The following is a 27,240-nucleotide window of genomic DNA, read 5'->3' as shown; positions in this document are numbered from 1 at the left end:
CAAACCAGAGATGACAACATTGTTTGTCCTGGCTCTCAGCTTCCACCCTAGCTCCCTAAATTCCGGTTTTAAATCCCCGTCCCTTCTCTTACCTATGTCGTTGGTACCGATGTGTACCATGACTTGTGACTGCTCCCCCTCCCCTTTTAAGGATTCTGAAAACACGGTCTGAGATGTCACGGACCCTGGCACCCGGGAGGCAACCTACCATCCGTGAGTCTCTTTCGCTGCCACAGAACCGTCTATCTGTCCCTCTAACTATCGAGTCCCCAATAACTATTGCTCTCCTGCTCTCCCTCCTTCCCTTCTGAGCCACATGGACGGACTCAGTGCTGGAGATCCGTTCACCGTGGCTTACCCCTAGCAGGTCGTCCCCATCAACAGTATCTAAAGCGGTATACTTGTTGCTGAGGGGAACGACCACAGAGGATCCCTGCACTGACTGCTTCCTCTCAGCCCCTCTCACCGTCACCCATCTACCTTGATTCTTCGGAGTAACCACATCCCTGAAGCTACTATCTATGACCACCTCTGCCTCCCGAATGATCCGAAGTTCATCCAGCTCCAGTTCCCTAACGCGGTTTCGGAGGAGCTGGAGATGGGTGCACTTCCCACAGATGAAATCAGCAGGGAATCTGACGGCGTCCCTCACTTAAACATTCTGCAGGAGGAACATTGCACTGCCTTCCCTGCCATCCCCTCTAGATAAAAAAAAAGAAAAAGAGCGAGCTTTATTCACTCTACCGCTTAGGTTAAAGGAGGTGGAAGGGTGGGGGACACTACAAGTAGTGTGTCTAGGGTTTAGAAACGGCCCAACTTAAATACAGGTAAAAATAAAACACTTAACCAGCAACCACTGCGCCCCTCACGAGAACAGCAATCAGCTGTTATGGGCCTGCGCAAACAATTTAAATCTTTACTACTTACCCAGCAGTCACTCTGTCCTCACTCCGACCGGATTCAGCTGGAAACTCCCAAAAGTAAGTTTTAAATAAATTTACTCCCCTTCTCAGCAAGCAATCACACAGCAACCACTGCGCCCCGCACAATAACACCTCAGGGAAACGAAAAACTACTTACCAGTCACCAGCCAATCATTTACCTGCAGGCTGTGACATCACGGTTCAACTTCTTTCTACTTCTACCTGCCCTCGAGTCTCCCTCTTGATCTTTACTCAGCTGGGATCCTTACAGTGATTGTCTTATTTTTTTGGTTAGAGGAGGAGGTAGGGAGGGAAACACTGAAGAAATGTTTCGGGTTTAACTGTCACTTGACAACAGCTCCTCCACAAACCACCTTCAAGATACGGTGACCGCAATGCACTGATGCAAATTTCCCCCACAACAGCCAATCAGCCGCTCCACTCTATTGCCCTCTGCTGGATGCTTGCCTTCACTTGAACACCTAGGGTGTCTTACTCAGGTACACTTTCTGGATGCAGTGACCGCAATGCACTGATGCAAATTTCCCCTGTAACAGCCAATCAGCAGCTCCGCTATATTGCCTTCTGATCCTATATTGCTTCTTGCTATCGATTTAACTTCATTCCTTACTAACAACGCAATCCTGACCTCTCTGCCCATCTGCCTGTCCTTTCGACAGGACACACATCCTTGGATATTTAGATCCCAGCCTTGAGCCCCTTGCAGCCACATCTCTGTGATGCCCATAACATCATACCTGCCAATTTCAATGTGCGCAACAAGTTCATTTACCTTGTTCCGTTACTGCACGCATTTAGGTACAACATCTTCAGTCCTGAATTGACCACCTCCCTTCTCGTACTTGTCATCTTTTTTGCTCTGCCTGATGTTAGATTCCTGCCACCTTCTATACTCTCTGTTCTATTACGTCGTCTGGAAACTTTACTAACCTCTCCTGAGCCTTCGGTTCCTTTTTTTTTTTTAAATGTTATTCTCCATTTTCACATTTACCTTCAAAAATTTACACCCCACCCACAAACAGTAAATGGTAACCAATACAAAATCAATCCCCTTAACAATACCAATGATCCCATCCTCCCACCACCCCAAACAACGTCCCACCTGTCAATATATGCATCCAATAAACCAAACCCTCCCATGGTGGAAACAGAAAACAAAAGAGAAAAATAAAAAGGAGTCCGGGACCGCCCATGGTCACCATTGACCTATAGAGTCCACTCCCCCCCCCCCCCCCTCCACTCAACGCCATCCAGCATCCAGCTCCTCCCGTCCACTGCCTCTTGTAAAACTCCTCCCCCCAACTTTCCACCCCGGCTAGACCACTCGGACCCTGTTCTGCCAGGCTCCAATGGCCGCCGCCCCTCCCCCCGCCTCACTCCCGTTCACTGGCCGGCTTAAACCGGCCAGCGTGGAGGCCCCCGCCCGGGTCCCTTTCCCCCTTGCCTGGCCCTAGGAAAGCCCAGAGATCCCCCTTTAGCACACAAACCCCGCATATCCACCTACACCCAAAGAACCCTCATTTCGAGTGAAAGTCCCGTCCCTTCCCTTGTCCAAATATATACCACATTGGCTCCTTTAATCTCTACACCCGCGCGCTGTGAATCAAAAAAGAAAATACAGTCATGAGGTTACATCGGCACATGGCCATTTCTCAATTTGTCAGTTCTGCCAGTCCTTCTGCCTTCTCAAACTCCTCCGCTGCTTCCGCCGTTCCAAAATAAAAGTCCTTGAGCTTGTAAGTCACCCTCAGCTTCGCTGGATATACAATGCCGCACTGCACCTTGCTAATGTAGTGCCCTCTTCACCCGGTTGAAGGCAGCCCGCCTCCTCGCCAGCTCCACCGTAAAGTCCTGGTATACACGTATACCAGCTCCAGCCCACTGCACCACCCACTTCTGCTTGGCCCAGCTCAGGATCTTCTCCTTCACACTGTATCTACGGACGCACAGAGTCACTGCCCTTGGCGGCTCACTCGCCTTTGGTACAGGCCTCCACGACCGATGAGCCCGATCCAGTTCATATCGGGAGGGATCCTCCCCCTCCCCCAATAGTTTTGCCAGCATCGCGGCAAAATACTCAGTCGGCTTCGGTCCTTCAACTCCTTCGGGCAGCCCCACAATCCTCAAATTCTGTCACCTGGATCTGTTTTCCAGGTCTTCCATTTTTCCTCGCAGATCCTTGTTAATGTCCATCACCTTCCGCATATCCTTCCCCATCGAGGCGAATTGATCACCGTGCTGCAATCACGTCTCCTCTACTTCTTTCAGCGCCTCCCCTTGCTCTCGCACCTCCGCCACTGCGCTCGCCACTGCCGTCATCACCGGGGAAATCGCCTCCTCCACCAGCGCACTCAAAACCTCCCTCATCTCCTTCCTCACCGTCTCCATGCACTTCGCAAACTGCCTTTCGAATTCCGCAGCCATCAGCTTAGTTATTCCTTCAGCCATAAGTGCTGCGGCCTCCCCTGGTGCTCCAGCCTCCATTTTCTTTACTGACCCCGCGGTGACCTTTCCACTCCCCGAAGGACTTCCAACCGCTTTTTTCACGGCCGTTTTTTTGCCGGTCTTAGACATTCTTCTCCTCTGTGTTGTCTCCCGACTTTTACTGCCTTCGCTGGGCCTCGGACCGGGCATTAACCCCCGACAATGCCGTTCCTGAACGGGGCCCTCGGTTCCTTTAACTAGTTGAAAGTGCTCATCATTAACCTGCACTTCTACCCTCTCCTTTAACTTTCTCCAGACAACTGAACCTCTGTTCCTGTTCTATGTCATTGGTACCTACGTGGACCACGGCAACTGGATCTTTACCCTCCCACTCCAAGTTCCTCTGCAGCCCAGATGAGATATCCCGACCCCGAGCACCAGGCAGGCAACACAACCTTCGGAATTCTTGATCTTGATCACAGAGAACAGTGTCAATGCCCCTAACTATACTATACTGAGGCAGCAGTGCTAACCAGTGCACCACGGTGCAGTCCCAACAAATTCTTAACTTACGGGAAGTTACTCAGCAGTTACCCTTAGGTGTGCTAAAACCTAACTTTAGGTCAAATCACATTCTGATGGTCAGAATTTCATTCACATATTTGCCATTAATTAATCTGTGGTTTACAGACAACTGAATCTAAAATAGATATATGCGTGTGAGCTGAAATGTTTATTTTGTGGTCAGTTTTTCAGTCAAAAATCAACATTTTAACACAGAAATGGTCCACAGCAGCACTCATCGACAGCTGCGAAATAGTAACACTGCAAGTATTTCCTCTACAGGATAAAGCGAACAGTTAGAATAATTTCCTCTTCAGTAGTTACACAAGGAATATTTACAAATCACCAAAATATACAGAAGGATGCTGTAATATCATTACACTGCAGGAAATCTTCGGCTATCAACCCTCCAATCAAATTGGCACAACTGCTTGTACTTATGTAGCATCTTTAACTGAACAAACACCAAGACCCTTCAGAGATGGAAAGGAAAAAGACAGACTTGCATTTATATTGCTCTTTTCATAACAATCAGACATCTCAAAGTGCTTTATAATGAATGAAGTACTTTTGAAGTTGCTGTTCTAATCTGAGAAACACTCTGCCAAATCAACGAGGAGTAAATATTGGCCAGGGCACTGGGGATAACTCCCCTGCTCCGGGTCACTGTCCGTGTGGAGTTTGCACATTCTCCGTGTCTGCATGGGTCTCACCCCCACAACTGAAAGATGTGCAGGGTAGGTGGATTGGCCACGCTAAATTGTCCGTTAATTGGAAAAGAAATAATTTGGTACTCTAAATTTAAAAAGAGAAAAAAATAAAAAAATAGAGCCCCTAACCTTCTACATCCACCTGTGTGTGCAGATGGGCCTCAGTTCAACAACTCATCCATAGATAGCACTTCCAACTTCAGTACTGTCTTTGGGTGTCAGCCTTGGTTTTCATGCTCGAGCCCTTGGAATGGGACTTGGACCCTGAACCTCATGACTCAGATGTAAGAATGCTACCAACTTAACCATGCTGACACAGAGAGAGCTCAAAACATAAAATTCAAAGTATCTAAATGCACTGTTAATTTTCCAGGATGAATGTCACACTGAAATGTTCAAAATAGATCACAAAATTCAAATGAAGACATTACACCTACATTGCAGGTTTGGCTATAAAACTAAAATAGACAGCCCTACCAAGCCAATGTACTAAGGACATGGATTACAAAACAATTGTTTTAACAGGTTCATAGATTTGTGGGAATATAAACACTGCAAATGGGAGCCATGTTGTTTTGAAGTAACAAGCTGCAGAAAATGCAGACTCAACTACATTTCTCAGGAGGTACACACACCCCACCCAGATCCACTATTATCAACTAATCTTTGCCTTATCTCACTGCGAAGTTCAGTTAAAAATGTGTATTTTTCACAATCAGATGTTTACAATTACTTTGATTTCTACAACAATAAAGCATTTCTTTTTGTATATCAAGCAAGTTTTTAAAGGACAGTTTTAGAACTTTTAATATCGTTCGCAGACTATTAAAACACATTAACAGGGTGGCACGGTAGCAGTGTTTAGCATTGTTGCTTCACAGCGCCAGGGTCGCAGGCTCGATTCCCGGCTTGGGTCACTGTCTGTGCGGAGTCTGCACGTTCTCCCAGTGCCTGCATGGGTTTCCTCTGGGTACTCCGGTTTCGTCCCACAAGTCCCAAAAGGCGTGCTTGTTAGGTGAATTAGACATTCTGAATTCTCCCTCTGTGTACCCGAACAGGCGCCAGAGTGTGGCGTCTAGGGGCTTTTCACAGTAACGTCATTGCAGTGTTAATGTAAGCCCACTTGTGACAATAATAAAGATTATAATATTCAATCTTAGCCATCCAGTTGCAGCTGCAGAATCTCTTGAAATGACTTCAATGATTTCAAAAGGAAACTGATAGGCACTTGAAGGAAATAAAGTTGTAGAGCTTTGGGATTAAGTGGGGGAAATGAAACTGACTGGATTGCTCCAAGGAAACGTAGACTCTTTGGGCCAAATGGCCCATGCCGTAACTACTGACTTCTCTTCTAGGTTCCACATTGTGTCATGCAAGAGTGCCTTTAAGAACTGGCTGTTTAAGCAATGTACCTTTAAGAAAACAGTGATGTCATAGAGTGGGTGGAGCTCAGCTCAGTTCAGCCATTTTGCAGGTTTTCAGTTTTGCAGTTTGCAGGAAAGAGTGCTGGTGTGTGTCCAGAGAGTTTGCAGGAAGAAAGCAAGGTGCTGGAGCTGAAGTCAACCAAGCTAATGTGTCTCTGCCATTCTACAGAAAATATATATATCCTTTAACCTGATGTGATAATGTTTAAAGGTGTTATGTCTCTTGGAAGTTTGAAGGAACATTTTTAAGGAATTATTTAGTGTTGCAATATTTTCTGAGTTATCTTTGAAGTAAGGAGTGTTAAGAGATCCAATGTTTTTTAAGATGTTAAGTTGAGTTCATGGAATAATCAGTGTTTAAAAACCCACGTGTCCATAATTGTAATCCCACACCTAGGGGAAAAGCCGTGTGCCAGGAAAAGCAACAAATCCATTAAAGGGAGAGGTTGGTTGAACTCCATGGTACATTTTGGGGGTCTGAAAACACCTCGCCCATAACAATTGTTATGTCTGGAGTCCCTAATCTTAGGTCCCCCACAATTTCTCATACACATGCAGCTCCTCAGAGATTAATCAAATTCCGCACATACACTGACAACATCCAGTTTTACTTCTTGGCCACTTTAAAGCCTCTGATTGGTCAAGCGGGTAGTACTGAATGAGCAAAGATTTTCTCCAATTAAATATATGGAAGACTGAAACTATTGCCTTCGGTCCTCGCACAAACTTTTTTTTTTTATTAAATATTTTATTGAAAATTTTTGGTCAACCAACACAGTACATTGTGCATCCTTTACACAATATTATAACAATACAAATAACAATGACCTATTTTATAAACAAAAAATGAATAAATAATAAATAACAAAAATGAAAACTAGCCCTAATTGGCAACTGCCTTGACACAAGTAACACTCTCCAAAAATATAATTTAACAGTCCAATATATAATTATCTGTAGCAACGACCTATACATACTATACAGTATATATTAACAACCCTGAGAGTCCTTCTGGTTCCTCCTTCCCCCCCCCCCACCCCCCCCCCCCCCCCCCACCTGTATATCGTCCTCATTCTCGGCTGCCTTTGCCTTCACGACCCGAAGCTCCCGCTCCTGGGTCTTTTGTTCCTCCTTTAGCCCTTCGATCGCCTGTAGTATCGGGGCCAACAGCTCTTTCTTCATTTCCTTTTTGATCTCTTTCACACAGCATTTCAAGAACTCTTGTTGTTCAGGGCCCCATGTTAAACTGCCACCTTCCGACGCCATCTTGGTTTTTGCTTGCCTTCCTTGCCGCTGTTCTAAAGGATCCACTGCAATCTGGCCACTCTCTCCTCCTTTTTCCATCCGTATCCAGGGGGGATTCCCTTCTGGTTTACCGCACAGTGTTTTTAGCCGTCAAAATTGCCGTTGGGGCTCCTATCAAGAGCCCAAAAGTCCGTTTCACAGGGAGCTGCCGAAACGTGCGACTCAGCTGGTCATCGCCGCACCCGGAAGTCACAAACTTTGTTTTATAACCATCAATTACATCTCACACTGTGGCACAACCAGACTGCCACAACCACGACATTTTGTTTGACCATGAGTGTAACTTCTGATCTCTATATCCTCTCTACCTGACTACCTACTTCCAACTCTATAATATCAACTGTCTCGGACACTCAGCACATCTGCTGCTGGAGCTCTCATCCACGCTCCATCCAGATATGACTATTCCAATGCTCTCATGGGTGGCCTCCACGAACTTGAGCTCAGTCAACTCTCTACTTTCTGTTTAACAATCACCATCTCCAAGTTGTTTTCCTCTTTTTTTATAGACAAACATTTTATTGAGGTATTTTTGGTATAGTAACAACAACAAAATAAACAATATACATGAAACCATAAATATAGTGCAAAAGCCGTTTACCTTCCGTACAGGTCCCATCCTTATTACCCCCCTATTCTAACCTAAACTAGTCTCTTCCCCCCCCCCCCCCCCTGTCTGCTGATGATTAATTTTCCGCAAAGAAGTCGACGAACAGTTGCCTCCAAGCTAATAGTATCAGTCTCCGGGCTACCAGGGAAGCAAAGGCCAGAACGTCTGCCTCTTTCTCCTCCTGGATTCCCTGGACACCCCGAAAATCGCCACCTCGGGACTCAGCGCCACCCTTGTTTTTAAAACCTTGGACATGACGTCCGCAAACCCCTGCCAAAATCCCCGAAGCTTTGGACATGTCCAAAACATGTGGACATGGTTCGCTGGTCCTCCCACGCATTTTGTGCACCTGTCCTCCACCCCAAAGAATCTGCTCATCCGGGCCACTGTCATGTGAGCCCAGTGCACAACCTTAAATTGTATCAGGCTGAGCCTGGCACATGTTGCGGACGCGTTGACTCTACTCAACGCGTCTGCCCATAGACCATCCTCTATCTCACCTCCCAGCTCCTCCTCCCACTTGCGCTTCAGCTCCTCGGTCTGCGTCTCCTCTGACCCCATAAGCTCCTTATAGATATCAGAGATGCTCCCCTCCCCCACTCACCCTCTGGAAATGACCCTGTCCTGAATCCCCCTTAGCGGTCGGAGCGGGAAAGGCGACACCTGTTTACGTTGGAAGTCCTGCACCTGCAGATACCTGAATTTGTTTCCCCTCGCCAGCCCAAACTTTTCCTCCAGCGCCCTCATACTCGGAAAGCTCCCCTCTATGAACACATCCCCTATCCTTTCAATCCCCGCTCTCCGCCATAAGCAGAACCCCCCATCCATCCTTCCCGGGGCAACTGGTGATTATCACAAATTGGGGCCCAGACCGATGCTCCCACCGCTCCCACATGCCACCTCCACTGGCCCCAAACTCTCAGGGCCGCCACCATCACGGGGCTGGAGGAGTACCGGGCCGGTGGGAGTGGCAGAGGGGCAGTTACCAATACTCCCAGACTGGTGCCCTTACAAAAAGCCGCCTCCTTACACACCCATGCCGACTCCTCCCCCACCACCCACTTCCTGATCATAAGACCATAAGACATAGGAGTGGAAGTAAGGCCATTCGGCCCATCGAGTCCACTCCACCATTCAATCATGGCTGATTTCAACTCCATTTACCCGCTCTCTCTCCATAGCCCTTAATTCCTCGAGAAATCAAGAATTTATCAACTTCTGTCTTAAAGATACTCAACGTCCCGGCCTCCACCACCCTCTGTGGCAATGAATTCCACAGACCCACCACTCTCTGGCTGAAGAAATTTCTCCTCATCTGTTCTAAAGTGACTCCCTTTTATTCTAAGGCTGTGCCCCTGGGTCCTAGTCTCCCCTGTTAATGGAAACAACTTCCCTACATCCACCCTATCTAAGCCATTCATTATCTTGTAAGTTTCTATTAGATCTCCCCTCAACCTCCTAAACGCCAATGAATATAATCCCAGGATCCTCAGACGTTCATCATATGTTAGGCCTACCATTCCTGGGATCATCCGTGTGAATCTCCGCTGGACCCGCTCCAGTGCCAGTATGTCCTTCCTGAGGTGTGGGGCCCATAATTGCTCACAGTATTCTAAATGGGGCCTAACTAATGCTTTATAAAGCTTCAGAAGTACATCCCTGCTTTTATATTCCAAGCCTCTTGAGATAAATGACAACATTGCATTTGCTTTCTTAATTACGGACTCAACCTGCAAGTTTACCTTTAGAGAATCCTGGACTAAGACTCCCAAGTCCCTTTGCACTTCAGCATTATGAATTTTGTCACCGTTTAGAAAATAGTCCATGCCTCTATTCTTTTTTCCAAAGTGCAAGACCTCGCACTTGCCCACGTTGAATTTCATCAGCCATTTCTTGGACCACTCTCCTAAACTGTCTAAATCTTTCTGCAGCCTCCCCACCTCCTCCATACTACCTGCCCCTCCACCTATCTTTGTATCATCGGCAAACTTAGCCAGAATGCCCTCAGTACCTTGCCTCGAATACCATGGGCCCTTATTTTACTCAGCAGTCTATCATGGCTATATTAGCCATCCAGTAATAGTTGCTAAAATTTGGCAGCGTCAGCCTGCCCTCTCCCTGACTCCGCTCAAGCATTACCATCCTTACTCGCGGGGTCTTGCCCGCCCAGACTAAGCCCGTGATCACTCTGTTGACCCGCTTTAAAAAGGACCGTGGAATAAAGATGGGATACATTGAAATGCAAATCGGAATCGCGGGAGGACCGTGATTTTCACTGTTTGCACCCTCCCAGCCAGAGACAACAGAGCGCGTCCCATCTCCGAAAATCGTCCTTCATTTTGTCCACTAGCTGGGCCAGATTCAATTTATGCAGCCGGTCCCATTCCTGCGCCACCTGGATGGCCAGTGCAGCCTAAAATAGTCCGAAGTTGGCCTGTTCATCCATACACTTGTCACAGCAGCCTGTTACAGTAACTTGACCCAGTCAATAAAGCCCCGTCCGCATCTGAACCGTCCCAGTACCTCCCACAGATAATCCCATTCTACCCGATCAAAAGTCTTTTCTGCATCCATTGCGATCACTACCTCAACCTCCCTACCTTCCGGGGGCATCATGATCACATTTAACAGCCTTCTTACATTGGCCACCAACTGCCTACCCTTAACAAACCCCTTCTGGTCCTCCTCAATAACGTCCAGAACACAATCCTCAATCCTGGAGGACAAGATTTTGGCCAGCAATTTGGCATCTACATTCAACAGGGAGATCGGCCTGTAGAACCCAAACAGCTCCGGGTTCTTGTCCCGCTTAAGAATCAGCTAAATCGTTGCCTGTGACATCGTCGGGGGCAGCACCCCTCTTTCCCATGCCTCATTGAACATCCTCAACAACACCGGCCCCAGTATCCCAGAGAACATTTTATAGAACTCCACTGGGAACCAGTGCGACCCGGGGCCTTACCCACCTGCATGGCCTTCAAGCCCTTCACTATCGCTTCCAGCCCAATTGGGGCCCCCAGCCCTTCTACCCGCTTCCCGTCCACCGTTGGGAAATTCAGCCCCTCCAGCAAGCGCCTCATCCCCTCCGGCCCCGTAGGGGGTTCCGACCTGTACAGCCTGGTGTAGAAATCCCTAAAGGCCTTATCCACCCCTACTGAATCACCAACCAGGTTCCCCTCACCGTCCTTTACTTTTCCTATCTCCCTATGCCTCCCTCTTCTGGGAGGTCCCGATCCTGGGCGTCCAATCTGAGCTCCAACCGCTCAATCGACGCTTTTATCGGGTCCAAGCAGTCCCGTTTCTGCGTAGCAAAGCCTTCCTGAATGACTTGCATCAGCTTCGCCATAGACTGCTGGGTCGACAAGCCAGAGGTTCGCCCCTCCACCATGCTGTCCCCTGTTGCAACTACAGCCCAAGTCTTCTGTCTTTTTGTTTCTGCCCTTACGAATATTTCTAGCCCTTTTCTCCATGCACCGAAGTGGGAATTCAGTAGAGAATTGCCGCTAACATCCATTTTACAATTCAAGCTCGTTAAAGAAATCGGGGGAATGGCTAGTCGACGATGGGGGGGGGGGGGGGGGTAAAGAGCCCCCCAACCCGGTTGATCACGTGGAACGTGAGAGGGTTGAACGGGCCGATTAAGAGGGCAAGGGTATTTGCGCACCTAAAGAAGCTAAAGGCAGACGTGGTTATGCTTCAGGAGACGCACCTGAAACTGGCGGATCAGGTCAGATTAAGAAAAGGATGGGTGGGACAGGTATTCCACTCGGGCTTGGATGCGAAACATAGAGGGGTGGCAATACTGGTGGGGAAACGGGTATCGTTTGAGGCGAAGACCATAGTGGTGGACAGTGGGGGTAGGTACGTGATGGTGAGTGGCAGATTGCAAGGTGAAGCGGTGGTGCTGGTGAACGTATATGCCCCGAACTGGGATGATGCGAACTTTATGAAGCGTATGTTGGGGCGCATCCCGGACCTGGAGATGGGAAAGTTGGTAATGGGGGGGGGGGGGGGGGGACTTCAACACGGTGCTGGACCCAGGGCTGGACCGGTCCAGATCTAGGACCGGAAGGAGGCCGGCAGCGGCCAAGGTGCTTAAGGGCTTTATGGAGCAGATGGGAGGAGTGGATCCCTGGAGATTTACTAGACCGAGGAGTAAAGAGTTTTCCTTCTTCTAGCACGTCCATAAAGTGTACTCCCGGATAGATTTCTTTGTCCTGGGAAGGGCGCTGATCCCGAAGGTGGCAGGAGCGGAGTACTCGGCTATAGCCATTTCAGATCATGCCCCATATTGGGTAGATCTGGAACTAGGTGAGGAAAAGGAGCAACGCCCACTTTGGAGATTGGACATGGGACTGTTGGCAGACGAGGGGGTACGTGGAAGGGTGAGGGGATGTATTGAAAGATACCTAGAGGTCAATGACGACGGAGAGGTCCAGGTGGGAGTAGTCTGGGAGGCGCTGAAGGCAGTGGTGAGAGGGGGCCTGATCTCCATAAGGACCCATAAGGGGAAACAAGAGGGTAAAGAAAGGGAGAGACTGATTGGGGAGATTCTGAGGCCATGGGTAAGGTGGAGACGCAGTGGAGGAAGGCACAGGGAGTACAGTATGAATACGGAGAGAAGGCGAGCCGACTGCTGGCCCAACAACTTAGGAAGAGGGGGGCGGCGAGAGAGATCGGAGGAGTTAGAGATGAGGAGGGAAGGATGGAACAGAGAGCGGAGAGGGTGAACGGGGTATTTAAGGTATTCTACGAGAGGCTGTACAAGGCCCAACCCCCGGAAGGGAAAGAGGGAATGATGCATTTCCTAGACCAGTTGGAGTTCCCGAAGGTTGAGGAGCAGGAGAGGACAGGACTGGGAGCGCAGATTGAGGTAGAGGAGGTGGTAAAAGGAATCGGGAGCATGCAGGCAGGGAAGGCCCCGGGACCAGATGGGTTCACGGTGGAATTTTATAGGAAATATGTGGACCTGCTGGCCCCACTCCTGACGAGAACCTTCAATGAGGCTAAGAAAAGGGGGACACTACCCTCGACGATGTCGGAGGCGACGATATCGCTGATCCTGAAAAGAGACAAAGACCCGCTGCAGTGCGGGTCATACAGGCCTATCTCCCTCCTGAACGTAGATGCCAAGTTATTGGCCAAAGTGATGGCGACAAGGATAGAGGACTGTGTCCCTGGGGTGGTGCATGGTGACCAAACAGGATTTGTTAAAGGGAGGCAATTGAATACCAATATACGGAGGTTGTTGGGGGTGATGATGATGCCCCCACCGGAGGGAGAGGCGGAGATAGTGGTGGCTCTGGATGCAGAGAAGGCATTTGATAGAGTGGAGTGGGACTACCTGTGGGAGGTACTGAAGAGATTTGGATTTGGAGAGGGGTTCATTAGATGGGTTCGGCTCCTGTACGGGGCCCCGGTGGCAAGTGTGATTACGAACAGGCAACGATCCGACTACTTCCGACTATGTAGGGGCACAAGACAGGGGTGCCCCCTGTCTCCGTTACTGTTTGCGTTGGCAATTGAGCCATTGGCCATAGCGCTGAGGGGCTCTAGGAAGTGGAGAGGGGTACTTAGAGGAGGAGAAGAACATCGGGTGTCATTATACGCGGATGATCTGCTGTTATATGTCGCGGACCCAGTGGAGGGGATGCCTGAGATAATGCAGACACTCAGGGAGTTTGGAGAATTTTCGGGATACAAATTGAATATGGGGAAGAGTGAACTGTTTGTGATGCACCCCGGGGAACAGGGAAGGGGAATAGATGAGCTGCCGCTGAGGAGGGTAACAAGAGATTTCCGGTATTTAGGGATCCAGGTGGCCAGGGACTGGGGAACTTTGCACAAGCTTAACTTGACACGACTGGTAGTGCAGATGGAGGAGGACTTTAAGAGGTGGGATATGGTGCCCCTGTCATTGGCGGGCAGGGGGCAGGCGGTTAAAATGGTGGTCCTCCCGAGGTTTCTTTTTGTGTTTCAGTGCCCTCCCATACTGATTACAAAGACCTTTTTTAAGAAGGTGGACAGGAGCATCATGAGCTTTGTGTGGGCCGGAAAGACCCCAAGGGTAAAGAGGGGGTTCCTGCAGCGCAGTAGAGATAGAGGGGGATTGGCACTGCCGAGTTTGAGTGATTATTATTGGGCCGCTAACGTGTCTATGATATGTAAGTGGATGAGGGAAGAAGAAGGAGCGGCGTGGAAAAGGCTGGAGATGGCGTCCTGTAGGGGAAGTAGCTTAAAAGCACTGGCGACGGCGCCGCTGCCGTTCTCCCTGAAAAGGTACACCACAAACCCAGTGGTGGTGGCGACTCTGAAGATTTGGGGGCAGTGGAGACGACATAGGGGAGTGACAGGGGCCTCAGTGTGGTCCCCGATAAGGAACAACCACAGGTTCGTCCCGGGAAGGATAGACAGGGGATTTCAATCTTGGCAGCGAGCAGGAATTGCGAAACTGAAGGACTTGTTCTTGGACGGGACGTTCGCGAGTCTGGGAGCACTGACAGAAAAATACGGGTTGCCACCTGGGAATGCATTTCGTTATATGCAAATAAGGGCATTTGTGAGGCAACAGGTGAGGGAATTTCCACAGCTCCCGGCGCAAGGAATCCAAGACAGTGTGATTTCGGGGGCATGGGTGGGTGACTGTAAGGTGTCTGATACATACAGGGAAATGAGAGACGAGGGGGAGACGATGATAGAGGAACTGAAAGGAAAATGGGAGGAGGAGCTGGGGGAAGAGATTGAGGAGGGGCTGTGGGCAGATGCCCTAAGTAGGGTAAATTCCTCGTCCTCGTGTGCCAAGCTCAGCCTGATCCAATTCAAGGTACTACACAGGGCGCATATGACGGGAGCAAGGTTGAGCAGGTTTTTTGGGGTGGAGGATAGGTGCGGGAGGTGCGCAGGAAGCCCTGCGAACCACACCCACATGTTTTGGTCATGTCCGGTATTGCACGGGTTCTGGGTGGGTGTGGCAAAAGTGATTTCAAAGGTGGTGGGGGTCCGGATCGAACCAAGCTGGGGGTTGGCTATATTTGGGGTTGCAGATGAGCCGGGAGTGCAGGAGGCGAGAGAGGCCAATGTTTTGGCCTTTGCGTCCCTAGTAGCCCGGCGAAGGATTCTACTTATGTGGAAAGAAGCTAAACCCCCGGGCGTGGAGGCCTGGATAAACGACATGGCAGGGTTTATAAAATTGGAGCGGATAAAGTACGCACTAAGAGGTTCAGCTCAGGGGTTCACCAGGCGGTGGCAACCGTTCCTCGACTATCTCGCAGAGCGATAAAGGAAAATAGGAAAGACAACAGCAGCAACCCAGGGGGGAGTAGGGGGGAGTGCATTCGGGTCTTCGGGGTTTTTTTGTGTGTTGTTACATATTTGCTGTTCATATTTATCTTTCCAATGTTACTATTTCTTTTTGTTTCTTATTTGTGTTGGCACTTGCCGTTAGTTAATATATATTTTTTTTTTTAAACGATCAATGTATATATTGCTACAAAGTTGTAAAAAAATGGAAAATTCTTGGTTGATCGAAAAACTTTAATAAAATATATTTTTTTAAAAAAAGAAATCGGGGGAAAAGGTCCAAAAGTTCGACCAGAGCGGGAGCCACCAAATTTGCAACTTACTCTTTCATAGCTGTAGCCATTTAAATTGGCCAACTCCCGATTCAAAATGGCAAATGGCAAAGGCTGATGGGAAAGTCAGCCAACAAGACAAAAACCAGCAGCTGCAGGTTTGCTGTGTATTTAGCTCTGCAAAAACCAGACAACATCGATACCAGCGACCATCAGCATAACAAAGTGATCAGCCATCTGCATACTGATGAGCAATCCCCGGGAACAATAAGCAACATTTGACACACAAAGCAAAGCCAGACTCCTCGGCGCCAGCAGGAGCCAAAACAAAGGAGGTGAACGAGCACCTCAAGACCGCCCATCGATCAGGGAATCGCTCCAGTATTGGAGAAAAAAAACAAGCGATTGGGACAAAGTCCAATCACTTGGGACCAGGTACAGGGTCCGCCCCGAAAGGCGGGAAGCCCCTGGGGCCTATAAGAGTTAAGCCCCAAGATCAAATCGCTCTCTTCAGCAGCTCCTCTCTTTTCCACCTCGTCGCTCTCTTCACGCTCTTCTTCCTGCCCGGGTCACCCAACAACAACAAAACAGCATTGACTGTGGCCGGTGCAGTGACTCCAGTGATCATCGAACTCGTAAGTCTTAATCCAACGCTCGCTACGAGATAGGCGCTCGTAGCTACCAATCCGTACCAACTTCGAATCCCGCAGACTCAGAACCTGAACGAAAGGCCATTTGTTCCCCATACCTGGTGGACAGTCCGAAAGTTAAGTATAGGCCTGTTCGTTGTAGAAGTAGCTTAGATGTAGAATTTGTGCACGAGTAGCGATTACCGTGTATAATAAATGTGCTTTGATTTAAATCTTACTAATCGGTGTATTGGATTATTGATCATTACTCGGACTTGAACCTCGTGGCGGTATCATAAAGATACCTGGCGACTCGAGAGCAAAGGTAATAAAACAGAGCAATTAAACAAGCCTTTGCCGTTCGCCATTTTGAATCAGGATTTGGCCAATTTAAGTGGCTACATAGCCGAACACCGGAAGTCCGTTTTCCTCTTTTTAAGACACTCCTTAATTCTACCTCTTTGATCAAGCTTTTGGTCATCTGTTTTTAAGGGCAGCACGGTAGCACAAGTGGCTAGCATTGTGGCTTCACAGCGTCAGGGTCCCAGGTTCCATTCCTCGCTGGGTCACTGTCTGTGCGGAGGATGCACGTTCTCCCCATGTCAGCGTGGGTTTCCTCCAAGTGCTCCGGTTTCCTCCCACAGTCCAAAGACATGCAGGTTAGGTGGATTGTACATGCTAAAATTGCCCTTAGTGTCCAAAAAAGGTTAGGAGGGGTTATTGGGTTACCGGGATAGGGTGGAACTGAGGGCTTAAGTGGGTCAGTGCAGATTCGATGGGCCGAATGGCTTCCTTCTGCACTGTATGTTCTATGTTTTAATACCAAAAGAGAAACTGCTGGAAAACTGGCAGCATCTGTAGGGAGAGAAAAGAGCTAACGTTTCGAGTCCAGGTGATCCTTTGTCAAAGCTAAAAGATATAGGAAGTGGGAGATATTTATACTGTGGGGTGAGGGGATGAAAGATGAGCCATAGCCACAGAAACCAAGGAAAAAGAGTGCTAATGGCAATCCCCAGTGAGAATAAAAAGGTGTGAAAGGCCAAACAGCAGAGAAACTATCACAGGGTAAACTGTGACTGATGTAGGGGGAGGGGGAAATAAAGTGGAGACAAGTAAGGACAGGGGGATAAGATAAGGGGGGGAATATATATTATATATGTATGAAGAAAGACATGAAAGAAATGAAATGTAAAAGACAGTTAAAATGAAGTGGAATGAAAACAAAGGGGTCGAGGTGGGGTAGAGCTAATTATCTGAAGTTGTTGAATTCGATGTTGAGACCGGAAGGCTGTGGCTTGCCTAACTGGAAGATAAGATGCTGTTCCTCCAGTTTGCGTTGGGATTCACTGGAACATTACAGCAGGCCAAGGATAAACATAAGACCATAAGACCCCAAGACATAGGAGCAGAATTAGGCCACTCGGCCCATTGAGTCTGCTCCGCCATTCAATCATGGCTAATATTTCCTCATCCCCATTCTTCTGCCTTCTCCCCATAATCCCTGATCCCCTTATTAATCAAGAACCTATCTCTGTCTTGAAGACACTCAGTGATTTGGCCTCCACAGCCTTCTGTGGCAAAGAGTTCCACAAATTTACCATCCTCTGGCTGAAGAAATTGCTCCTCATCTCTGTTTGAAAGGATTGTCCCTTTAGTCTGAGATGGTGTCCTCTGGTTCTAGTTTTTCTTGCAAGTGGAAACATCCTCTCCACATCCACTCCATCCAGTACTCGCAGTATCCTGTAAGTTTCAATGAGATCCCCCCCTCATCCTACTAAACTCCCAACGAGTACAGACCCAGAGTCCTCAACCGTTCCTCATACGACAAGTTCTTCATTCCAGGGATTATTCTTGTGAACCTCCTCTGGACCCTTTCCAAAGCCAGCACATCCTTTCTTAGATACGGGACCAAAACTGCTCACAATATTGCAAATGGGGTCTGACCAGAGCCTTACACAGTCTCAGAAGTACATCCCTGGTCTTGTATTCTAGCCCTTTTGACATGATTGCTAACATTGCATTTGCCTTAACTGCTGACTGAACCTGCACATTAAACCTTAAGAGAATCGTGAACAAGGACTCCCAAGTCCCTTTGTGCTTCTGATTTCCTAAGCATTTCCCCATTTAGAAAATAGTCCATGCCTAAATTCCTCCTTCCAAAGTGCATAACCTCACACTTTTCCACATTGTATTTCATCTGCCACTTCATTGCCCACACGCCTAGCCTGTCCAAGTCCTTCTGCAGCCCCCTTGCTTCTCAATACTACCTGTCCCTCTACAGATCTTTGTATCATCTGCAAACTTAGCAACAGTGCCTTCAGTTCCTTCTTCCAGATCATTTATGTATATTGTGAAAAGTTGTGATCCCAGCACAGACCCCTGAGGCAAACTAGTCACCGGCTGCCATCCCAAAAAATACCCCTTTATCACCACTCTCCGCCTTCTGCCAGTCAGCCAATCCTCTATCCATGCCAGCTTCTTACCCTTAACACCTTGTACTTTTAACTTATTTAACAGTCTCCTATGCTGCACCTTGTCAAAGGCCTTCTGGAAATCTAAATAAAGCACGTCCCCTGGTTCTCCTTTGTCTAACTTCCTTGTTACCTCCTCAAAGATCTTTACAACAGATATGTCAGACACGACCTCCCTTTGACAAAGCCATGCTGACTCAGTCCTATTTTACCATACACTTACAAGTACTTCCCGATCTCATCTTTAATAACAGACTCTAAAATCCATGACTGAAGTTGGGCTAACAGGCCTATAATTTCCCGTCTTCTGCCTCCCTCCCTTCTTAAACAGTGGTGTTACATTAGCCACTTTCCAGTCCTCTGGGACCCTTCCTGCCTCTAGTGATTCCTGAAAGATCATCACCAATGCCTCCACAATTTCCTCAGCTATCTCTTAGTACCCTGGGGTGTAGTCCATCCGGTCCAGGTGACTTTTCCACCTTCATATCTTTCAGTTTCCCCAGAACCTTCTCCTTAGTAATGGTCATTGCACTCACCTCTGCCCCCTGGTTCTCCTGGAGCTCTGGCATCCCACTGGTGTCTTCCACATTTGGGCATGGGAGCAGGGATTTGTGTTAAAATGGCAAGCAACAGGAAAGTCAGGTTCCTGAATGCGCACAGACCACGGTGCTCAGCAAAACGATCACCCAGTCTGCGTTTGATTTCTCCGATATAGAGGAGACCACATTGGGAGCAGCAGATGCAATGCACCAAACTAAAAGAAGTGCAAGTGAAATGCTACTTAACCTGGAATGAGTGTTTTGGGCCTGGGATGTTAAGCATGGAAGAGGTAAAGGGGCAGGTGTAACACCTCTGCGATTGCATGGGAAGGTGTCATGGTGATGGGGGAGGTATTGGGTATGGTAGAGTGGACTAGATTATCTCGGAGGGAACGGTCTCTGCAGAATGCTGACGGGGGAGTGAAGAGAAGATGTGTTTGGTGGTGGCATCACGCTGGAGTTGGCGAAAATGGCAGAGGATTATGCTTTGCATATGGAGGCTGGTGGGGTGAAATGTGAGAATGAGGGGGGCTCTATCCTCGTTATCCATCTGTTTTAATATCTACTTATGTGGCTTGGTGCCAAATGTTGTTTATTAACACTTGTGAAAGGCCTTGAGATGCTTCACTACATTCAATGTGCTGTATTACAACAATTTTCATGTTTGTAAGTGACCAAGGCTGATCAAAATCTTTCCTTCTTCGCATACCAATGCCCAGTTAATTGCCATAAATTGGAATACAGCAGCTTTCTCTCCCACTGTCTGATGAAAGCACACAAATTTTCAAGGAATAAGCCATTTCACAACAGTTCAGCATGGCTTGCAACAGAACGTTACTCGTTCCGTCATCTTGCATTCAGATGTAAAGGCAATAATATTGGTTTCCTACCTCTCGCACAAGAAAGCCATCTTGCATATATCTGGGATCAATGTTGCGCAGTTTTTCCATGGTCTCGTACTGGCCCTGACATTTCTTCAGTTTGTCTGAAGAGCCGAGTGTATATTTCAGCAGGATGAGGCCAACGCGAAATATCACCTTTACACCTGGATAGAGTAAAAATGAAAAAGCAAATAGCAATTGGCACATTAACCTCATCACGAGCAAAATGGAACTTTTACAATTTATTTTTACACTGAACAATTAATTTTGTTTTTAAAAACATGAACATAGTCCTGCAGTACTCAATGATTAAGAATCTTTACAAACATTCACCCAACTGACCAACTACTGGTTTAGCACACTGGGCTAAATCGCTGGCTTTTAAAGCAGACCAGGGCAGGCCAGCAGCACGGTTCAATTCCCGTACCAGCCTCCCGAACAGGCGCCGGAATGTGGCAACTAGGGGCTTTTCACAGTAACTTCATTTGAAGCCTACTTGTTTGATTTTCATTTCATTTCATTTCAAGGGCTCAAACTAGAACACAAAAAACGGCAACAGTAAAATTGTATTTTTAAAGAAGTGAACAAAAGAAAAACTGCTGAATGCTGGCAATACAAATAATCGTCAAGATTTCAGAACGAGCTTATGGAAGTTTAAGAGTTATTATAAAAGTACCAAAACCGAATAGCAAAATGATGTCAAACTGGCCATTTCCGGTTATTTTCAAATAACTATGTGACATACAATACAAACTGCTGGAAATCAGATTTTTTTAAAAATCGATTTCCATTAATCTGATTTTATCCAGCTTTTTCTGAATTAATTTGCAATTACAAATTTGGGGAATAACCTCAAGAAAAATGCATCTATTGTGTGGCTTCACACTCACCTATGCCATCAAGCGCAATTATGGAAAAGCAATAAATTAGGACTTTGCTATGATATCCATATCCCATGATTGAATTTTTAAAAAGCAAGTTTTTCATTTTTTAAAAAAAATCTTAGTTTGTTTGATAATCATAGTACTCAAGGTAAGGTATGTGGTGCAGTGAAATGATTTGCTTCACATTTCACGCCTCATCTGGCATTTTTAGCCAGTTGTAACACGGTTAATTACAGAATAAAGCACTCCCTACAATACATCTTAGGCCCATCCTCAGAGAAACACTCTGATTGCAATAATTACATTTTCTATTTCCCATGTCACTAACCACTGAACTTCAGTGAGACTGCAGACTTAATGCCAGTTAGAAACAGCTTTCCCCAAGGGAGCCTGCACTCTCTACAAATTGGGTTGGAACTCCACAAGCTCATCTCGCTCGTGCTACTAACCTCAAAAAGGTAGGCAACACACTACATGGGCACACAGGAATTGAGGACACAAGCAGCTCTTAATGACTATCAACACCATATGTCGCAAGATAGGACATGGAAAAGTATAGATGACTCCCTAGAGTTCTCAAATCAATATGCAGTTGGAATTAGATGCTTAATCAGGAAGGATAAAATTCGTAACTTAGGTCAGCCAAGCTACGAAAATGAACTTCCAGCAGTCAGACCATTAATTAAACTTGCAAAATACGGGTAATCTCCTGCCAGCCTGCATCTAAACATCAGCTATATATCAGCTGGCTGACGCTGGCGCTAAAATAACCAAGAATGCACAAGAGTTTTGATTATATACCTTCACAGAAGAACATGTCCCAAATTCTCAGCACAGATACCCACGGTAAAGTTCTTGAAAATGCACACATGAACCACTCAGTCATATAGAGGATGGGGTCAATTTTGTACTTGTTAAGATGCTTATGTGCCATTGGAGAAACCTTACGCAACAAGGCAAAGGAGATCTCCCCATCCAACTGGATTGCTTCCTGAGGAACAAATCAGAGTTACGAAAATATGACAATTTCTATTGAAAAAGAAACTCAGCTTGAAGCTATTTTGGACAGTAATTGAAGCATATAACCTTTAATGGGGTTTTATAATTCTGAACAGTAATTATGAAATGCAAAACAAATCTTTGGAATGCAGAATAAATTCACCACAGAATTAGTACATGTCTTGGCAATCCAGAAGTCAAAGGTACAGGTCAAGTTTATCCTGATCTGAATGTTCTAATGTAACATTATAACTGAGAGAAGACAGAGTTGGGATAAGAGGAGTCATTTTCAGGATGGCAACCTGTAACTAGTGGATTGCCATAGGGATGTATGCGGGGGCAACAATTCTTCACAATATATATTAATGACTTGGACAAAGGAAGTGAATGCATGATTGTCAAGTTTGCGAGTGACACAAAAATAGGTGGGAAGGTAAGTGGTGAGGATGACACACAGAATCTACAGAGAGATATACACAAGTTAGGTGAGTGGGCAAAAACGTAGCAGATGAAAAATGTGAAGTCATGCACTTTGGTAGGAAGAATAAAGGAGCTGAATATTATTTATCATAGGATATAGGAGAAGTAGGTAATTCAACCCTTCGTACCTGCTTCGCCATTCAGTCCAATCATGGCTGAACTCTTCCTGGTCTCAAATCCATCTCCCTACCTTTAACCCATTTTCTATCATGACTCTGATTCCACCACACTATGAGGCAGAGAGTTCCACAAATTCACCACCCTCTGCGGGTGGTAATTAGTAGTATGGAGAAAGACTGAACAAAACTACAGCACTGAGGGATTTGAGGTCCGTGTGCATGAATCACAAAAAGCTAGCCATGTTCAGCAGGTAATTGGGAAGCAAATGAAATGATAGCCTTTATTTCAAAAGGAATGGAATATAAAAATAGGGAAGCCCTGCTAAAACTATATAATGCACCAGTTAGACCACATCCGGAATACTGTGAAAAGGTGTGGTCCCTTTATCCAAGGAAAGATATAATGGCATTGGAGGCCGTGCAGAGAAGGTTCACTAGGTTGATCCCAGGTATGGAGGGATTTTCTTATGACGAGAGGTTGAGTAGATTGGTCCTGTACTCATTGGAGTTTAGAAGAATGAAAGGCAACCTAATTGAGACATATAGGATTCTCAGGGGGCTTTATCGGGTAGATGCTGAGAGGATGCTTCTTCTTGTGGGGGAGTCTAGGACAAGAGGGCATAATCCTAGAGTAAGGGGTCAACCATTTAGACAGCGCCGAGGGGTAATTTTGTCTCAGAGGGTGTTGAATCCTTTACCACAGAGCTGTAAAGTCTGGGTCATTAAGTATGTTCAAGACTGAGATAAACAGATATTTAATCAGTAAGGGGATCAAGAGTTATGAGGATTAGGTGGGAAAGTGGAGTTGAGGATATCAGATCAGCCATGATCGCATTGAATGGCAGAGCAGACCTGATGGGCTGAATCGCGTACTTCTGCTCCTACATCTTATGATCAATTAAATTCACAATAAACTGGAGTAGTAATTAGTAGCAAAATTAAAGACAATGAAAGCAATATTTTAAAGTTACCCATCAAAAGGTTTATTGGAAAGTCACCAAGACAGCACAGTGGCTAGCACTGCTGCCTCAGCGCCAGGGACACGGGTTCAATTCCGGCCTTGGGTGACTGTCTGTGTGGAGTTTACACGTTCTCCGAGTGTCTGCATGGGTCTCCTCCAGGTGCTCTGGTTTCCTCCCACAGTCCAAAGACATGCAGGTTAGGTGGATTGGCTGTGCTAAATTGCTCCTTAGTGGCCAGGGATGTGAATAGGTTATGGGGTTACAGAGGTAGGGCGGGGAGTGGGTCGAAAGGTTGGTGCAGACTTGATGGGCCAAATGGCCTCCTTCTGCATTGTGGAGATTCTATGATTCTATCCATGCAGTGTTAAGCCTTTTCGATCAGATGGCATTTGACTATCCGGTGCCCATTCTTAAATAAGTAGGGGTACTAACATTGGATTCAGTACCACACGATAAAGGAAAGGGGAATTTCAGTTAAAATTTGTATCGTGAACAGACTGGCATATAATTCCTACTTTACAGTCAAATCACCTGAACACACTCAGTTCTTCAAGTATTAAGAGTATCTACCTGGGTGAAGCATCAAAGGGCTGTCAACATCTATGGAATAGCACAGCTAGTCAGAGTGTAAAATGCTGCACATATCTGTAGAATTTACAAATACCAAATTGAGCTACTCTTGTATCCAGGCAACTACATATGGCACTTCAATTATTTGAGCTTTATTTGAAATCCAGGCCAAGTGGTAGATTCACATGAAGGATTCCTGCACAATGCCACTACTGTATATAATTTGAGCTGGAAATCTTTTTTGGCAACAGAGGCTAGAATGCCACTGTTCAAGTGCAGAAGGAAATTAAGCCCCTCACGATAGAAAACAGCAAAACTGAATAGCTGCCAAATTAGGAGATAAAGGCAACTATGTTTAGCGTGTAGACTTGAGAGACTATGTCTAAACTGAACAGTAAAACCTTATGTGAAAGAGCAAGAAATGTACAATGCCCAAGTGTTTGTGCAAGTGGAAGTTTAAAGGTTGAATTTTGTCCTCTGTAGTGAGTATGATGAGAAGCTAGTACTTTGGTACGGTACGGCGAGCCCAAGCTATATGCAACCGGCAAAACGCACATATTTTAACAACATCCTCAAAAATAGAACGTGAAAATGTAGCCACATACATGGACATGAAAGTCAATATTATGAAATGTATTTAGCCGAATTTTCTAATTGAAACATCACACCGTAAATTTTCAAAAAGTAGGTTTCGTGAAAAACAAAATTGATTTTTAATCAAAAAGGCATTTTTCAAGTTTTTTTACCGCGTCATACAATTATTAATTGTAAGTTAGGAAAGAGGGGAAATTTTGTGCTTTTCTGAAAAACCATTTTGTATTACACGTGAAACCAAAGCAAAATTGCACTGCTTCATTGATGTGAAAAAGAATTCAAGCAACAAGCACTTTTTAAAAAATAAATAAATAAATAAATCAGTGAAGTAAAACCAGAGGTGACTGGCAGAAAACAAGTCTTGCATTTGTAGCTTATGGAGCATATAATTACTTGTTACTAAATGCCTTAAAATTCCTGAATGTTACAATTATGAGGTTTATTAGATTGTTATGTTTTGGAACTGTCTTTAAGATAAATGAGTGGTCATGTAATCTGTTCTGAAAGGGTGGCATGGTGACATAGTTTTTAGCACTGCTGCCTCACGGCACCGATGACCGGGGTTCGATCTCGGCTCTGGGTCACTGCCCGTGTGGAGTTTGCACATTCTCCCCATGGGTCTCACCCCACAACCCAAAAGGATGTGCAGGGTACCAAGAGGTTAGCAAATATTCTAAAAGCACAAAGCAAAAGAAGCATCTTTCAACCATTTTTCTCACATGCATTCAGGCAAATGTAGTTTTACTTCGGTGGTCGGGAAGATAATGTAAAAGGTCCTGAAGGATAGGATTTATGACCATTTGGAAAGATGCAGCTTAATCCGGGATAGTCAACACGGATTTGTGAAGGGCAGGTCTTGCCTCACAAATTTGATTGAATTCTTTGAGGAGGTAACTAAGATGAAGGTAGAGTAGTTGATGTCGTATACATGGATTTTAGTAAGGCGTTTGATAAGGTTCCCCATGGTCGGCTCATGAAGAAAGTAAGGAGGTGTGGGATAGAGGGAAATTTGGCCAATTGGATAAGTAACTGGCTATCACATAGAAGACAGAGGGTGGTGGTGGATGGAAATTTTCAGACTGGAGACCAGTTACCAGCGGTGTACCACAGGGATCAGTGCTGGGTCCTCTGCTATTTGTGATTTTTATCAATGACTTGGAGGAGGGGCTGAAGGATGGGTCAGTAAATTTGCTGATGACACCAAGATTGGTGGAGTAGTGGATGAGGTCGAGGACTGTTGTAGGCTGCAAAGAGACATTGATAGAATGCAGAGCTGGGCCGAAAAATGGCAGATGTAGTTTAACCCTGATAAGTGCAAGGTGATTCATTTTGGTAGAAAAAATTTGAATGCGGATTACAGGGTCAATGGCAGGATTCTGAGGAATGTGGAGAAAGAGAGATCTTGGGGTTCATATCCACAGATCTCTGAAGGTTGCCATTCAAGTGGATAGAGCCGTGAAGAAGGCTTATAGTGTGTTAGCGTTTATTAACAGGGGGCTTGAGTTTAAGAGCCGCGGAGTTATGCTGCAACTATGCATGATCCTGGTGAGACCACATTTGTAATATTGTGTGCAGTTCTGGTCACCTCATTATAGGAAGGATGTGGAAGCATTGGAAAGGGTGCAAAAGAGATTTACCAGGATGCTGCCTGATTTGCAGGATAGGTCTTATGAGGAAAGGTTGAGGGAGCTAGGGCTTTTCTCTTTGGAGTGGAGGAGGATGAGAGGTGACTTAATTGAGGTTTATAAGATAATGAGGGGGATAGATAGAGTGGACGTTCAGAGACTATTTCCTCGGGTGGATGTAGCTGTTACAAGGGGGCATAACTATAAGATTCAGGGTGGGAGATATAGGAGGGATGTCTGAGGTAAGTTCTTTACTCAGAGAGTGGTTAGGGTGTGGAATGGACTGCCTGCTGTGATAGTGGAGTCGGACACTTTAGGAACTGTCAAGCGGTTATTGGATAGGCACATGGAGCACACCAGAATGACAGGGAGTGGGATAGCTTGATCTTGGTTTCAGACAATGCTCGGCACGACATCGAGGCCGAAGGGCCTGTTCTGTGCTGTTCTATATTCTATGTAGTCAGTTACACAGAAAGAAGTCTGTACCACTGTGCATAACTATTAAACTGCAGAATTCTCACCACTATTTTCTTCTGCCACATATTCCCATGCACCCACACAGAAATGCTATAAACCTGTGGTGGGAGCCCTGCTTTTTATAATTTTTAAAAGTTAGTTGCTCCTATCGTCAGTGTAGAAACTCACCAATCCAGCACTGTAGTATCCTGGGAGATATTTCTCGCAAATCTGAACTAGGCACCAAAAAGCTTGCTAAGAAATAATAAAAGGAAAATATTAGTCTACACACTCTTGAGAACAGCAGCAAAAGAGAAATAGAGACACTTGATCTAAGATTTGGATTGCTGGCAATGCTGTTAGTTGGCAGTCATATTTTGTCATCTAGCAAATTAAGATATTTCCCACCTGCTAGTGGAATAGTCTCCTGGATTAGACTACTCCAGGTCAGCCATTAGGATTCAGACAGGTAAGGTACC

At 46.3% G+C, this 27,240-nt stretch overlaps 1 protein-coding gene across 1 annotated transcript in view; it reads right to left on the bottom strand.

Annotated features, from left to right (window-relative positions):
• tbc1d10ab (TBC1 domain family, member 10Ab) overlaps positions 1-27,240 on the bottom strand; it is a 115,414-nt gene that overhangs the window by 28,310 nt on the left and 59,864 nt on the right. The window contains exons 6-8 of the mRNA XM_072494264.1: positions 26,951-27,016; positions 21,758-21,947; positions 20,082-20,236 (exon numbers count right to left, since the gene is read on the bottom strand). Of these exons, the coding sequence (XP_072350365.1) occupies positions 20,082-20,236; positions 21,758-21,947; positions 26,951-27,016 (411 nt within the window). The remainder of the gene's footprint in view (positions 1-20,081; positions 20,237-21,757; positions 21,948-26,950; positions 27,017-27,240) is intronic.

Source organism: Scyliorhinus torazame, chromosome 1 (genome assembly GCF_047496885.1).
Source record: "Scyliorhinus torazame isolate Kashiwa2021f chromosome 1, sScyTor2.1, whole genome shotgun sequence".
In the NCBI taxonomy this organism is placed as follows: domain Eukaryota; kingdom Metazoa; phylum Chordata; class Chondrichthyes; order Carcharhiniformes; family Scyliorhinidae; genus Scyliorhinus; species Scyliorhinus torazame.
This window is presented reverse-complemented; position numbering and strand designations above follow the sequence as displayed.